At 45.1% G+C, this 13026-nt stretch overlaps 1 protein-coding gene across 1 annotated transcript in view; it reads left to right on the forward strand.

Annotated features, from left to right (window-relative positions):
* Positions 1–4624: 4624 nt before the first annotated feature.
* Positions 4625–13026, forward strand: part of LOC144981346 (uncharacterized) — a 676107-nt gene continuing 667705 nt past the window's right edge. Inside the window, exon 1 of the mRNA XM_078935911.1 lies at positions 4625–5472. Coding sequence (XP_078792037.1) covers positions 5301–5472 — 172 coding nt within the window. The 5' untranslated portion in view covers positions 4625–5300. The remainder of the gene's footprint in view (positions 5473–13026) is intronic.

Here is a 13026-nt window from a genome sequence, read left to right on the forward strand (position 1 = left end):
TCATTAGGGTTGTCAGTCTTAAATTTTATTACAGTGAAGATAAGTCATTTGCTGAAGTGTGTGCTTTAACATCCTTTCAACTCTGAAGTTGCTTCCTATAGTTGCATATGTGAGAGGTGTCAGGAATGCAGCTACAATCTCAACCCCCCTTCAGGAGAAAATGGTCTTTGATCTTCTGAGGCCATTTGGTTGTAGGTCTGACTTGGATCATAAATCAATCATCTCTGAGACTGATTTCCATCCCTGGGAATCGCCACAGGCATCTGCTCCCGTGTGAAGAACAAAGCTCTAGGATCGACTTCCTGCGGTGACAGTTCCTGCCACCCATGGGGATTCCGTACCGTGTCTATCTGTGAGGTTCCCCCCAGAGACCAGGGGCCTCATTTATAAACGTTGCGTACGCACAAAAGAAGGCGTACGCCACTCTCTACGCAATAGTTGAGATTTATAAAAAGCAAACTTGACGGGAAAATGTGCGGTCCTCCACGCAAGCTCTGACCCAGGCGTACGCACAAAAACGGGTGAAATGAGAAATGGCGACACCGTCGGCAGATGGAAGAAACACGTGAAAGTGACAGTGTGTGCCAAATCGTGCTGGCATGTGCTGTGCTACACAATGTGGCACAGCTTAAAAACGTGCATCTACCCCCTGGCGCTGATTGCTGTGTTGGCCCTGACCCTGAACCCCATCCCCACGCATTTCAGCCATTTGCTGCTGCTGTGCGCCAGCGTTTGGAAGTGATGCGTCGCTTATAAAGAAAAAGAGGTGTGGAAAATATTATTTATTTAAGAATTCCCTCATCGTGCAGTTTATTTCAGTCAGGGCGATCTTGATTTCGCCCAACTCCTTGGCCACCTCTCTGATTGACGTAATGACTTCCCTCTGCATTTCAAGGACTGCATCGGTGAGGACGCGTCCACTGCTGGAGGGTTGAGAGCCGCGTGCCGTGGAGACGCTGGGGCCAGACGGCTGCTCAGCTGCAGCATCGTAACCACTGGCCCCGCTGGAACACCCAGCAACTAAAATAAAATTGTTCTATATTAATCTGTAATTGTGTAGCCTGCATACATGTGACTTGACTGCATTCATTTGAATTATTTCTCTTACCTGTGTCACCCTGACCCTGGCGCGTCGGCGTCCCCTCCGTCTCAGTCAGGTGACTGAGGCGGAGGAGGACGCCGATAAGGGGGACTTAATAGGGATTCCCCAATAATAGCGGCCAGTTTCTCATCAAGAGGGGTCAGCTCCGCCCCCCCCCCCCCCCCCCCCACGTGGCGGACACACTCTGCCGATGCAGCGCTAGACGTTTTTTTGCCTCGACTTTGATGTCCGATCATTTCTTTCATTTCTTTTTTATTTCGGCCACGTCCGAGGTTGTGAGGCTACAGCATTTACGGCGTCTGCCACCGTTTGCCGCTCACGTGCCTTTTTGGCATTAGTAATGCCCACACTGTGCCCCAAACAACACTTTTCTCCTCTTTTCCACCTCGCCAACGATAACTTCTACTTCACATTGAGTGAAGTTACGTTTTTTTGATTTCCTCTCTGTGTTTGCCATGATTTAGCAAGCCATGAATATTAATTTGTGGGCGTTTCACGGACTATTTATGGGCAACTATGGGCGTGTCATGTAGCCGCAAAAGCTGCGCTGCATTTAGAATCGGTTGTGATTTATAAAGGGAAAGATGCGTAGGATGTGCGTGCGCACGGTTTTATAAATCCGAATATTTCTGTGCGTACGCACGTCCTATGTTTCATCCGTACGCCACTTCTGACGCAAATCTTACGCAAAGTTTTATAAATGAGGCCCCAGATGCTGTGATTCTAAGGATGGGCTGAAGGAAGTAGGCGGGCTCCTCTGTCAGCCAATCTCTAGCGACCAGAGGCGGAGATTCGGCGGCCATCTTGCTCCCGGGGGAGGATGTTCTGACCACATGCTTAAAAGTCTGAACTCAAGGAACTTTTCTGTGTCTCCAGACAAGCTGCATGTGAATTCGGAATGTAACCTCTTGCGTATTCCAGACCTTGATTTTGGACACCCAGATCGATCTGTTTTATTCTGTTTTATTATCTTTTACTTTTTAGAAATATTGTTAGGGAATAAATTTGTTAAACTTAATCCGGCCGAATCCCGTGGTTTTCTCCTTCTCGACTTTATTGAACATGCAACAAGGAAAGTAATCTCAAAGCGACAGATTATATTTTCCAACAATGTAAATACAGTTATTCTATTTTATTTTATTTTATTTAACTTCATCACTTCAAGGCTGCTGCAATTTCATTGTATCACCATCTACAATGACAATAAAGGATTCTGATTTATTTCTGGAAGACGCCATTTTTGTCCCTAAATGTTGGATTCAGTCTGAATTCCAGTCCCACTCCCAGCATTCCTGCTCCTCTTTAGTTCCTCCTCTTCCTCCTGATCAAAGTTTGAAGCCCAGAGCCAAAAGTGCGTCTGCAGCTGCTTCTGCTCCAGCAGCCGCTCCCTCTGCTCCTCCTGCCTCTCCTCCTCTGGGAGCTCCTGCATCCTCCTGCGCTCCTCCCTGTCCTCCAGCATCATCAGGAGGCTTTCAAAAGGCTTTCTGGAAGGTTCCAAAGCAGAAACCTTCATCATTTGAAGATGGAGGAAGACTCCAACACTGACAGACAGACAGACAGACAGGAAGTCTCCTGGTTTTTCTGCTTCAGAAGGTTTTTGGGAAACTGCAGAGTTTTCTTTGTGGAGCTAAAGAGCTGCTGTCAGTCTGCTTTGGTCCATCAGGAATGAAGGTCAGGACTGAGAGGAACCTGAAGAAAGTGACTCTTCATCATCTGCTGCTGAAGAAGACAGAGGAAGATCCACTGTGAGAGCAGCTGCAGAAAGCTTTCTGCTGTTTTTCTCCTCTGAGAGAGTTTGGAGTTCCCAGCAGTTTGAGTGGAGCTGAAGCAGCAGAGCTGAAACAGACGTTCTTCTGCTCCCATTCAGCATGAACGGACAGATCCACTGAAGGCCGGCCTGAAGCTCTGGCTTCCAACACGTCTGCATGGATCCAAGCGTGTGCAGTGTGTGCTGACATGCTGTTCTCTGAGGAACATGTTGGTGTCTGACTGGATCTGAGGACACAAACAGCTGCTGACATCTGAGAGGGTCAAGCTGCAGAGTGGCTCCTCAAAGCTCACGTCTCTGTGACAAACATGATGCTGCTTCTGTCTGTGCTCCACCACTAAAAGGACTGTCCAGAGTTGGTCCTGATCCGGTTCTAGTCTTTCTGGCTCCAACTTCTCTTTCCTGTCAGGAACCCTTCATGTTCTCTGCCTTCCTCACATTTCTGTCTTCTCTCTGGGCTTGAAGCCCAAAAGGAGCTGAAAGCTGCTGACTTCAGTCTGATCCCATGTTCTGGATCATCCGTGTTCCTGAAACACGCTGCTGGACCCGTGATCAGAGGAACCCAGGAACCGGAGAACTTCCCAGAACATGCACACACATGTGGAACTGTTCTGATCATCTGTGTGTGTTGACAGTGAAGGAGAGCTTTGTCCTTCAAGAACTTCATCTTTGAAAAAACTTTATTGACTCTGACAGAGTTTCAGTTTGAATCCATGTGGTTTTCATTCTTCCATTGAAGTTGTCTCCAGAAACTAAAGATCTGCTGAATCAATGCTCCTCTGAGAACTTTGGAGCTTTTCTCTGCATCTGTTCCACACTTGAATGTGCAGAAGATCAAAGCGCCGGACGCTCTGAGCTTCAGCGTTCCAGTCAGCAGCTGCTGAACCAAAGCCAGCAGCAGGTGAGGATCTGGGCCTCAAAGATGAATGGAAGAAGGGATGGAGTCCCAGTGTTGAAGACATCAGCTGGAGAAGCTCTGAGGCTCTTTCAGGTGGGCGTGGCAGCGCTGCTGCTTTCCAGCAAACCAAGCAAACTGCAGCATCTGTGATCTGAGAGGCTGTTGGTGAAGAAGAGCATCATCAGCATAGAACTGTGGGCCGTTTGGCTTCAGAAGAACAGCTCCATGATGTGGAAAGAATCTGTGTCCTTCAACAGGTCCAGAAGATCCCAAACATGGAAACTGGAAGCAGTTTGGATTCCGGTTTCTTCCTGAACTTTGAGGATCCAAATGCTGAAAATGGAAGCTGACAGAAAATGCAGCAGACTTTACCAATGTGCTCAGAACACTAGAACATCCACAGAAGAAGAAAACACTGTTCTAGTGGAACATCTACAACTTCTGTCCATGATTCAGAGGAACTGCAGAAAGATGACTCCTCCCACTTTGGGTTTGGTCAAATGTAGAAAAGACAAAACAACCAAATCCAAACAATTTGGATCAATTCTGGCAGAAAATTTTCAAACTTTTTGAAATTTCAGGAAAAAATCTTCAAAGAAATAAATCTATTTTAGAATCTATAAAGAACACTGACTGGAAAACAGCACCAGACTGCTGCAGCTGCAGACCTTCATGTGACTGTGGGAGCTGCAGCAGCTGCAAACATCTGGACTTCCTGCTGCAGCTGCAGACCTTCATGTGACTGTGGGAGCTGCAGCAGCTGAGGAGCTCAGCATCTCTGCAGACTCAGACGGAGCTCAGAGCTTCTGAAAGGAAATGACAGAGTTGTGGAAGTTTAGTGTCTGAACTTCTTGGAGGTCCTGCTTGGTTCAGGTTGTTGCTGGTGGTGGAAAGAGCTCCTGCAGACCTCTTTGCTGTTGGAAGGATCTTCTGTCTGCAGACTCTCTGATGCTTCAGCAGGTGGCGCTGCAGTGTGGTCCTCCTCATGAGTCCTGAAGCTGCACCGTCAGCTGCAGAGCTTCAGAGCTGCTTCTTCTCAGACCACTTTCTGTGGCTCTGACGTTTTATTATATTGTTGTCATTATCATTATTATTTATTAATCTTAATTTCTTTCCCCCCGCCATCGTCATCATAACATGAGCGACAGACAACACTCCAGACCAGCTGGTGGCGCTAAAGTACCATGACGCTGTTAGCCAAACAAAGAAGAAGAACAGCACGAGGCGCTAGAAGCGTTAGCTTGTTAGCAGCGTTAGCTTGTTAGCAGGCTAGCAGCGTTAGCTTGTGTTGAGAGGACGGTGGTGTTTTGTTGGGACGTTTGTGAGGTTTTTGGACAGAAAGGACGATACGTGGTTCGTGTGGGAACTCTCAGCATTTTCCAAAGTGTCGTAAATGAGTGAAGAAGTGTTGAACGGAAAGACAACGTGGATTGCTGTGACTGATTGTGAGACTAGCAGATGATCGATCGGAGCTGCAGTGAAGAGGACGGCGGTGTTTGTGGGAGTTGGAGCTGAAGATCGGAGCAGGAACCATGTCTTCCCTTCAGTCTCTGAGAGAGTTGATCAGCGAGCGACTAGCTGCTGCTGCTGAAGAAATCTGCAGACTCTGTGAAGGAACCATCGTCCAGTACGAGCAGGAGCTCTGTCGTCAGCGCAGACTGCTGGATGTCATCTGGAAACCACAGCTGCAGCTCCACCACATAGGTATGTGACCTTCCTCAGAGAAACAGAGAAGCCCTTTGAGCTTCATGCTCAATGAGTTATATCACTAGATGAGACGCGCCCGTTTTGGAAGCTTGGCCGACGGTCGCGGAGCGCGACGCCATCTTGGTGAGGTCCACTACGCCCACACGATAATGATTTCTATTGCTTTTAGTTGTCTCTAAGTAGCTTTTATATAAACCAATTTTACTTCAATTGGTTTAAGCAAATCCACCCTGCAACAAAAACTACTACATCTAGTATTTTGTAATGAGGCTGTGATGTTTTTAAGGACAACGACAAGTCTTCTAGGCATGGAATGAACAAGTTGTTACAACATCTATCTTTTTCCATTCTTCAAGAAGAACCTATTTAAGGCCGCCTTTACACTGCATGGTTCAAGTGACCCAATTCCGATTTTTTCCTCTCACGTGCCACAGATCGGATATGATCGGTGAAAGTGTAAGCAGGACAAAAGCGCATGGATTCCGTTTTTCTCAGATCAGATACAGGCCTCTCTCATATGTGGAAATAAATCTGAAATGAATCGGATACGTGCATTTGCGTGTGCCATGTAAGCAGACAGATCGGATATTCCCCAGTAAATGCGAGTCGTACCTCAGTGACGTCAAGGACACCACCAACTGAGATCACATGACTCATTAAGGTGCTTTTTGTGCGCTGATTTTGCTGTCAGCGTGTTACCTTTCAGCCTCAGGCTTCAGACCGTAGTTGGAAACCGCTGTTCCCGGTCCGGACGCAAACGGTAACTAATGAAGCGGGACACCGTTGCTATGGAACAGGCTAGAAGCCGTTTATTTCTTTGGGGGGCGTGTATGATCGGGACCGTGTGTGTGTGTGTGAGAGGGTGTGTGCTTGCGTGTGTGTGTGTGTATGGAGAGCAGAGGGGGTGTGAGCGCAGAGCGGGGGAGTGTCAAAGAACCGTAAATTAAAAATAAGGTGTCTCCCCCAAAAGTTTTGGAGTCTTTCTTAGCCCACTCTGGAGCTGCTGCTGCTGTTAAGATGAATAGAAACAGGACTTTATTATTTCAGGATCCAACAAAAAATGTATAAAGTTTCAGTACAAATCAAGATTTTTAGCATTTATTGGATTTTTCTGTCTGTCTTACTTATTTTAGTGGCAGAAATATCTCTTCTTAGTTCCAGAGTCTGTCTAAAATTAAATAACGTCTGACTGTTTCTGCTAAACTCAACATTTGTTGATAACATGAAGAACTTTGGACTTTGTCTTTTTCATGATCTTTGACTGACAGCTAAACCAATAAATGTTTCTGAGTTGCAGTAAAGTCTTCAGTGAAATCCCAGACTGTCCTGGACTCTGATCCTGAAATCCTCCTGATGACAAAACCTTTGAAAGTTCAGAGTCTGGAAGGGAAACAAGCTGTGAGGAAACCTTCAGTGCAGAAAGAACTGCAGCTTCTTCAACTGGAACTCTGCAGCCAAATGAGCAGGAAGGATCTGGATGAATGGAGCTTCTGCTGTTCCATCTGTCTGGATCTGCTGAAGGATCCGCTGACTATTCCCTGTGGACACAGCTACTGCAGGAAGTGTCTTCAAGGACTGTGGGATGCAGAGGAGAACGTCCACAGCTGTCCTCAGTGCAGGAAGACCTTCACACCGAGGCCTGTTCTGGGGAAAAATGTCATGTCAGCAGCTTTAGTGGAGCAGCTGAAGAAGAGCGGACTCCAAGCTGCTGCTGCTGGTCTCTGCTCTGCTGGACGTGAAGATGTGGTCTGTGACGTCTGCACTGGAAGAAAACTGAAAGCCATCAAGTCCTGCTTGATCTGTCCAGCCTCGTCCTGTGAGGAAGACCTTCAGCCTCATTTGAAAGCAGCTGCATTGAAGAAACACAGACTGGAACCAATGCTGCTGTGAAGATACAAATCTCCCAAGAGACACGGTTCTCCTGAGTCCAGCAGCCGCTTACACAGACCAGATGAACAGACGGCGGTCCAAAGTCTCCTCCGTTGGGTTCACTGTAACAAGAGGGGGATTATTTTGTTCAACTTCAAAAGCTCCAGACACGTGTGCAAAAGCGCCATTCTCATTGGTCGAATAGATTTCGACGCAGCGCGTCAGACCAAAAAAACGAACCCGAGGCGTTTTTTAAAAAATGACGCTTTTACGCGTTGCGTTTTTTGCGTCGGTGTGCACACTCACATTGGTGCCCCTTGTTTAGTCACGAGGCGTTAAACGTCAGCGAAAATCGCCGGCGAAATTCGTCCCGGTGTGAACAGGCCTTCAGGTTGTGGTTGTTTGGAGAAGTCCTCCTCTTCAAAGAAGTTCTCCTGACCATCTTCAAAGCCACTTTCTGCTTTTTCAAATGCTACTGTTCAACAAAAACTTGGTTTCTGCCACAAAACCAACCTTAGACACTGAAACAGAATGAATCCAATGCAGAAATGTGTTGACACCTTTAATTCAAAGCTTCAATCAGTTTGAATCTCATGAAGAACATTTCAAAAATCCACATTTGGATCAGGCGTCTTCATCAGAGCACAACTCATGTTTCCAGGACTGTGACTCACCAATAGATCCTCATTTCCTTTACACAATCTGTTTCCATCATTTGGATTTTTCATAAAAACTGCAGTTAGAAAAGAATTGTTGCCCCAAAATGTCCAGTTTGAATAGTCTACAGTTTGTTGTGTGTGGTTGCTAGGTAACAGGGTCTTTAATGTCTATGATGTCATGGTGGCTTTCAGAGTTGAACTCCTGAATATGACGGTAAACATTTGGATTGAACAAAAATGGGATTGAAGCTCATGCTAAATCCTGATCTCAATGCTGAAAAAACCTCCTCCTAGATTCTGGTTGTTTGGAGAAGTCCTCCTCTTCCCAGAATTCCTGAAAAAAGCCCTCATTTCTCCTGACCATCTTCAAAGCCACTTTCTGCTTTAGTTTAGTCCAAACTTGCTTTATGCTGACAACATTTACAGCTTGAATCCATCTGAAGAATCCAAGGAAACAAACCAATCTAAGTCTGCATTCATGCCACTTCAGAACCAACAAAGCATGTTTCCAGGACGCTGACTTACCAATAGAACTTGGGATTTCCTTTGCAGAATCCTTCTCCGTGTGTTTTCCTTTGTTTTTCTCCCCAAAACCTAAAGCAGAGATTTTTGCTGAGCTGCAGAACAAACGTCTGACTGCTTTAACCGCCGTTGATGGTTTGTTGTGTTTCCCTCTATAGCTGCTATGGTCTTGGTATGGTTGCTAGGTAACGCTGTCTTTGATGATGATGACGTCAGAGTGGCCTCTAGAATGGACTTTTTTCTTGTGTAACCTGGAGCTGTAACCTTTAGGGCACTAGGACCCAGAAAGAGGTCCAGGCAGTGACGGTGTTCAGTGACGGACTGCGCAGCCGCACTTCCTCCAAACGCCACTATTCATCCAGCGCGTGGAGCGCCAGAGTCCAAACGGGCTTAAGGCGCTTTGATGAAGCGCTCTGGAATCCAGCTATGGTGTGCTAAACGTCAGGTCCAGAACGGAAGATGCCATCAATGAAGTCTGTCTGTCAGCAGCAATCCAACGCTGATGGGGTTTAGCTTGTGGAGGATTTGAATGTTCATTTGCTCTCAGGTTGGTTCTGTGCTGGAAGCCCCAACCCTCAGTTCAGTCAAGTTAGAAAGATGCTAACCAGCTGTTCCCTCGGTCACCATGGAAACGCGGACCGCTTTAAAGTGGGACAGGATTTTCACGGAGCGGACTTCTAGACGTGGAGGATAAATACTCCAAGATGAATTCATCAGACATGAATCAAACAGTCTTTTCTCCATAGAACAGAATGAAATCCACTGTGTTTTAGCAGCGTCTGTAGCATCACAGAGACGGTGTTCCACCAAAAACTGGGACCTGTCACATGTTGTTTCCTGGTGACAGAGCTGCAGCTTTAATGTCAATGATATAGAAGAAGAAGAATCCAAAACATTGGACTGTTTTCATGTGATCACATGGAAGCAGAATTAGGAAATCTCTAGGAAATCTGTCCTTGTTTAGTCAGCATGTTTGAATTGGAGTTTACAGTTAGACGACAAGAAAGACGTGTTCAGACCAAGAAATTACTTTGATACTTTCTTAAAGCAAATCAGAAAGAGTTAAAAAGTAAAAGACCTAAGGTATTTCTGTGTAAAACTGTGTTATCATTTCACCCGATAGAAAATATGTTGTCATATATTAAATGTCTTCTCCCGTGTGGAGGTATTTCAGTTCATTAAAAACTGACATAAATGAGTAACGTTCACTGCAAACTGTGCAGAAGGCATGTTCTTTCTAAAACTGGAAATAGCACCAACCTTTTTTATCACCTGAAGCTGAGTCTCCATTTGATAATTCAATAAAAATAACATTTCATTTCTCATTATAAAGCAACTTTATTGGAGTTTCATTTGTCATTGGTCTTTTTGAGCCAGAATTCTGAAGAAATCAAAACAAAAGGCTTTTCCAACAGAATCAGAACAGGTTTGAAAACACAGATGGAAAACAGCATCAATACAAATATTAGTCAATGTTTCCTTGAATGGAACAATTTCAGGATTTGTTGTCATAAAGTTGTGAAAAACTGTCTTGTAAAGTGTGTGGTGACGGTCCACTGTGGAGAATGACTGTTTGTGGAACATTGAGATGTGCTCAGTGATTTTGGTTTAGGACACTTTGGTTTCATTTCAAACGTTGGTTTCTCCTAAATCTACAAACTCTCTCCACAAACTGTCTCCTAACTCTCAGGGATTCCTGCTGCTGGCAAAACTCACGGCTCAAGGAACCACTTCATGAATCAGTCACGCTTTGGAATGAACTTTATTGAACAACATGTCATGGTCTGGAAGAAGCCCCAGTTCCAGCTGACAGAAGTCTGGTTCTGATCCATCAGATCTCACTATCAACAGAACCAAACCTTCACGTGTTGCAGCAACAGTTTCCATGTTTGGGAGGATCTTCTGAAGAACAGCTCAGTTCCAGATCACATCATGATGTTTGATGTTTTCTTCATTCCAGGAAATCATCTGTGTCTCCTTTGATCTGTGCTGAGTCAGCACTTTGACTTCTTTTCAACTTTAGATCCATCATTTACAATCAAGGATTTATTGATAAATATTATTTATTTACAGAAAATAAAGAGTAAATGTATTTATCATCCAGCAGTGATTGTGGTGTTTGTAAGTCTTTTATTTTGAAATTCCTCAAGGATGATCATCATGGTGGGATTTCTAGATCTGCATGAACTCATCCTGAATCCAAAAGACACTGGAGCATCAAAGAATCCAACCCATCTCTGCCAACATGAGGCTCTTACTTTGAAAAGTCTCAGACTTCCTGCAGGGAAACAGGCTTTCTGCTGCTGCACTGACAGATGTGCACGAGCTTGAAAGAGCTTCCTGACTGAGGAGCTGCAGACTTTCTCCTGCAGAGCAGCAGCTGACTTCAGCATCGTCATGGGAACACAGTCTGCTGCTGCTTCTGGAAACGTCTTCAAGGCTGTGGTGGGACTTGTTGGTCTGGAGGACAGATTCTCTGAGCAAATGCTGCTTCAGCTTCAAGCTTCAGCTCTTTTCTTCTGGCAGAGCTTAGAAGAAATGGAAACCTCCTTTGATCTGACTGTTTGCTCCAAATCCCAGATTCAGGAATTCCTCCAAGAAGTTCAGCTCAGAGATCATCAGCAGAGAAAAGCCTGAAGTTCTGATGGAAAATGACAACAGAACATGATCAATATTATTGATCCACATGGAATCCAGAAGAAACTCTGAGGTGAAGACATGAAGACACAAGCTTCAGAGACATGAGGAGAAGTCAGAGTGGATTCATTCTGGACTTTCTTCTCACATCTTCTCTTCAGAACATCTTTGTCTTTGATCCTTCAAATCTTCTGAAATCTGATCATCCATGGATTGTTTTTGTGGGATCAGATCCAGAGTTGCTGAAAGTTCTGCTGCCCTCTGCTGGTCAAAGTGTCCAAACAGCAGAGAGGAGATTCTCTGGGATTCATTGGAGTCCAGATTCTCCTGGATGTGAACAGTCTCTGCTTCTGGAACAGAAGAGTCCTTCTCAGAGCAGCATTGAGGATCTGTTCTGTCCGGCTGAGAGCGCTCCCTGCTGGTAGGAGACAGAACCACATCAGCTGCTTTTCTTTGGCCGTTCAGAAACAGTCTGGAGACTCTAAAAAACCTCCACTTCCTGAAGCAAACGGATGCAGAGCATCATGTTTGATCCTCTTCCTTCAGAAACGGCTCCATTGTTCCATCGCTCAGCAGTTTGACTAAAGCAGCTGAGAGTCTTGATGCAAACAGACCTCAGCAGCTCATCCAGAACGCCATGACAGAAGCACATGCAGCAGCACGTGCACGCTCCCAGAGAACAGCAGCTGATCCAAGTCCTGACTTTGAGGTGAGACCTTTCTGTTCTGCTTGGACCACACTTCAACATGAACTTCATTTCCCATCATTCCATCTGTCAGGAGAGAACAGCTGCAATCAGCTTCCTTCAGGAATGACTGCAGGTAGAAGGATCTTTCATTCTTCAGCACCACCAGGACCCACATCCAGCCCATCAACAGCCAGAACATCAGTGACATCAGCGTCTCATCTTCATTACATCATCATCATCACAGGACCACCTCTACGTTTTTACAATCTGATGGATTTCAGTCTTTCTGCAGCTTCTCATCAACTGGATTGTCAAATATTTTCATTTCCTGTTTTCTGTTTTAAATGTTGAAGAAAAATCTTTCCAGTTTTAAGAATATGAGACTAATAAAGTTATTGGAAAGAGGCTGTCTGCTGCAGGACCTGTGCAGGTGCATTGTGGGTAATAATGTTCTGTTTGGGATATTTGCTGGATTCTGGATGTTGACAGTTGTGTTGGTCTTGATTGTTTACCGTTGTGGTTTGGATGTTTGTTGTTATTTGTAGCACAGCTGAGTAGGTTCTTCATAGACAACATGTTGCTCTGCCAATGTGCCTTTGGGCCAACTTGATTGGGCTGTTTGGAAGAATAATGAGGATAAATGAGAGCCTCCATCAGATCATGTTTCTGCTGTTTTTCAGAACTGCATCTGAACCTGAAAGCTGTCTGTCATATTTATGCAACCTTTTTCAATAGAAACTGATCCAAACTGCAGATTCTCCATCATATTTATGTCTAGGGGTGTAACGATACGCTAAAATCTCCATTCGGTTCCATTCAGAGTCTCATATGGCTCGGTTTAGCTGTTCAACAATTCTGCCTGATATGAACTTCTATTTTCAGAACTATTTTTATATTGTTATTGTGTGACTATTCTGTGTTTGTGTGAGTTTATATCTTCCACTATGAAGCAGCATGGCGTGTCCATTTGAATAGGATTCAGTGGCATCTAACCTAAGGTGTAACTTGGTGCTGCTGTTAGATGAGCACCCCAAGGGATTGTGGGAAACAATTCCCTTTCCATCTGGACAGATTGTTCCTGCTCTGTTCTTACCATCTTCCTTCATCTCAAGGCCGTCTCCTCCAAAACTAAAACCATGTCTAGAGGAAGAGCTGCACTGATACATAATGAGATTT

This window comes from Oryzias latipes, chromosome 2 (assembly GCF_053564925.1).
Source record: "Oryzias latipes strain Hd-rR chromosome 2, Olatipes_Hd-rR_3.1".
Taxonomy (NCBI): Eukaryota; Metazoa; Chordata; class Actinopteri; order Beloniformes; family Adrianichthyidae; genus Oryzias; species Oryzias latipes.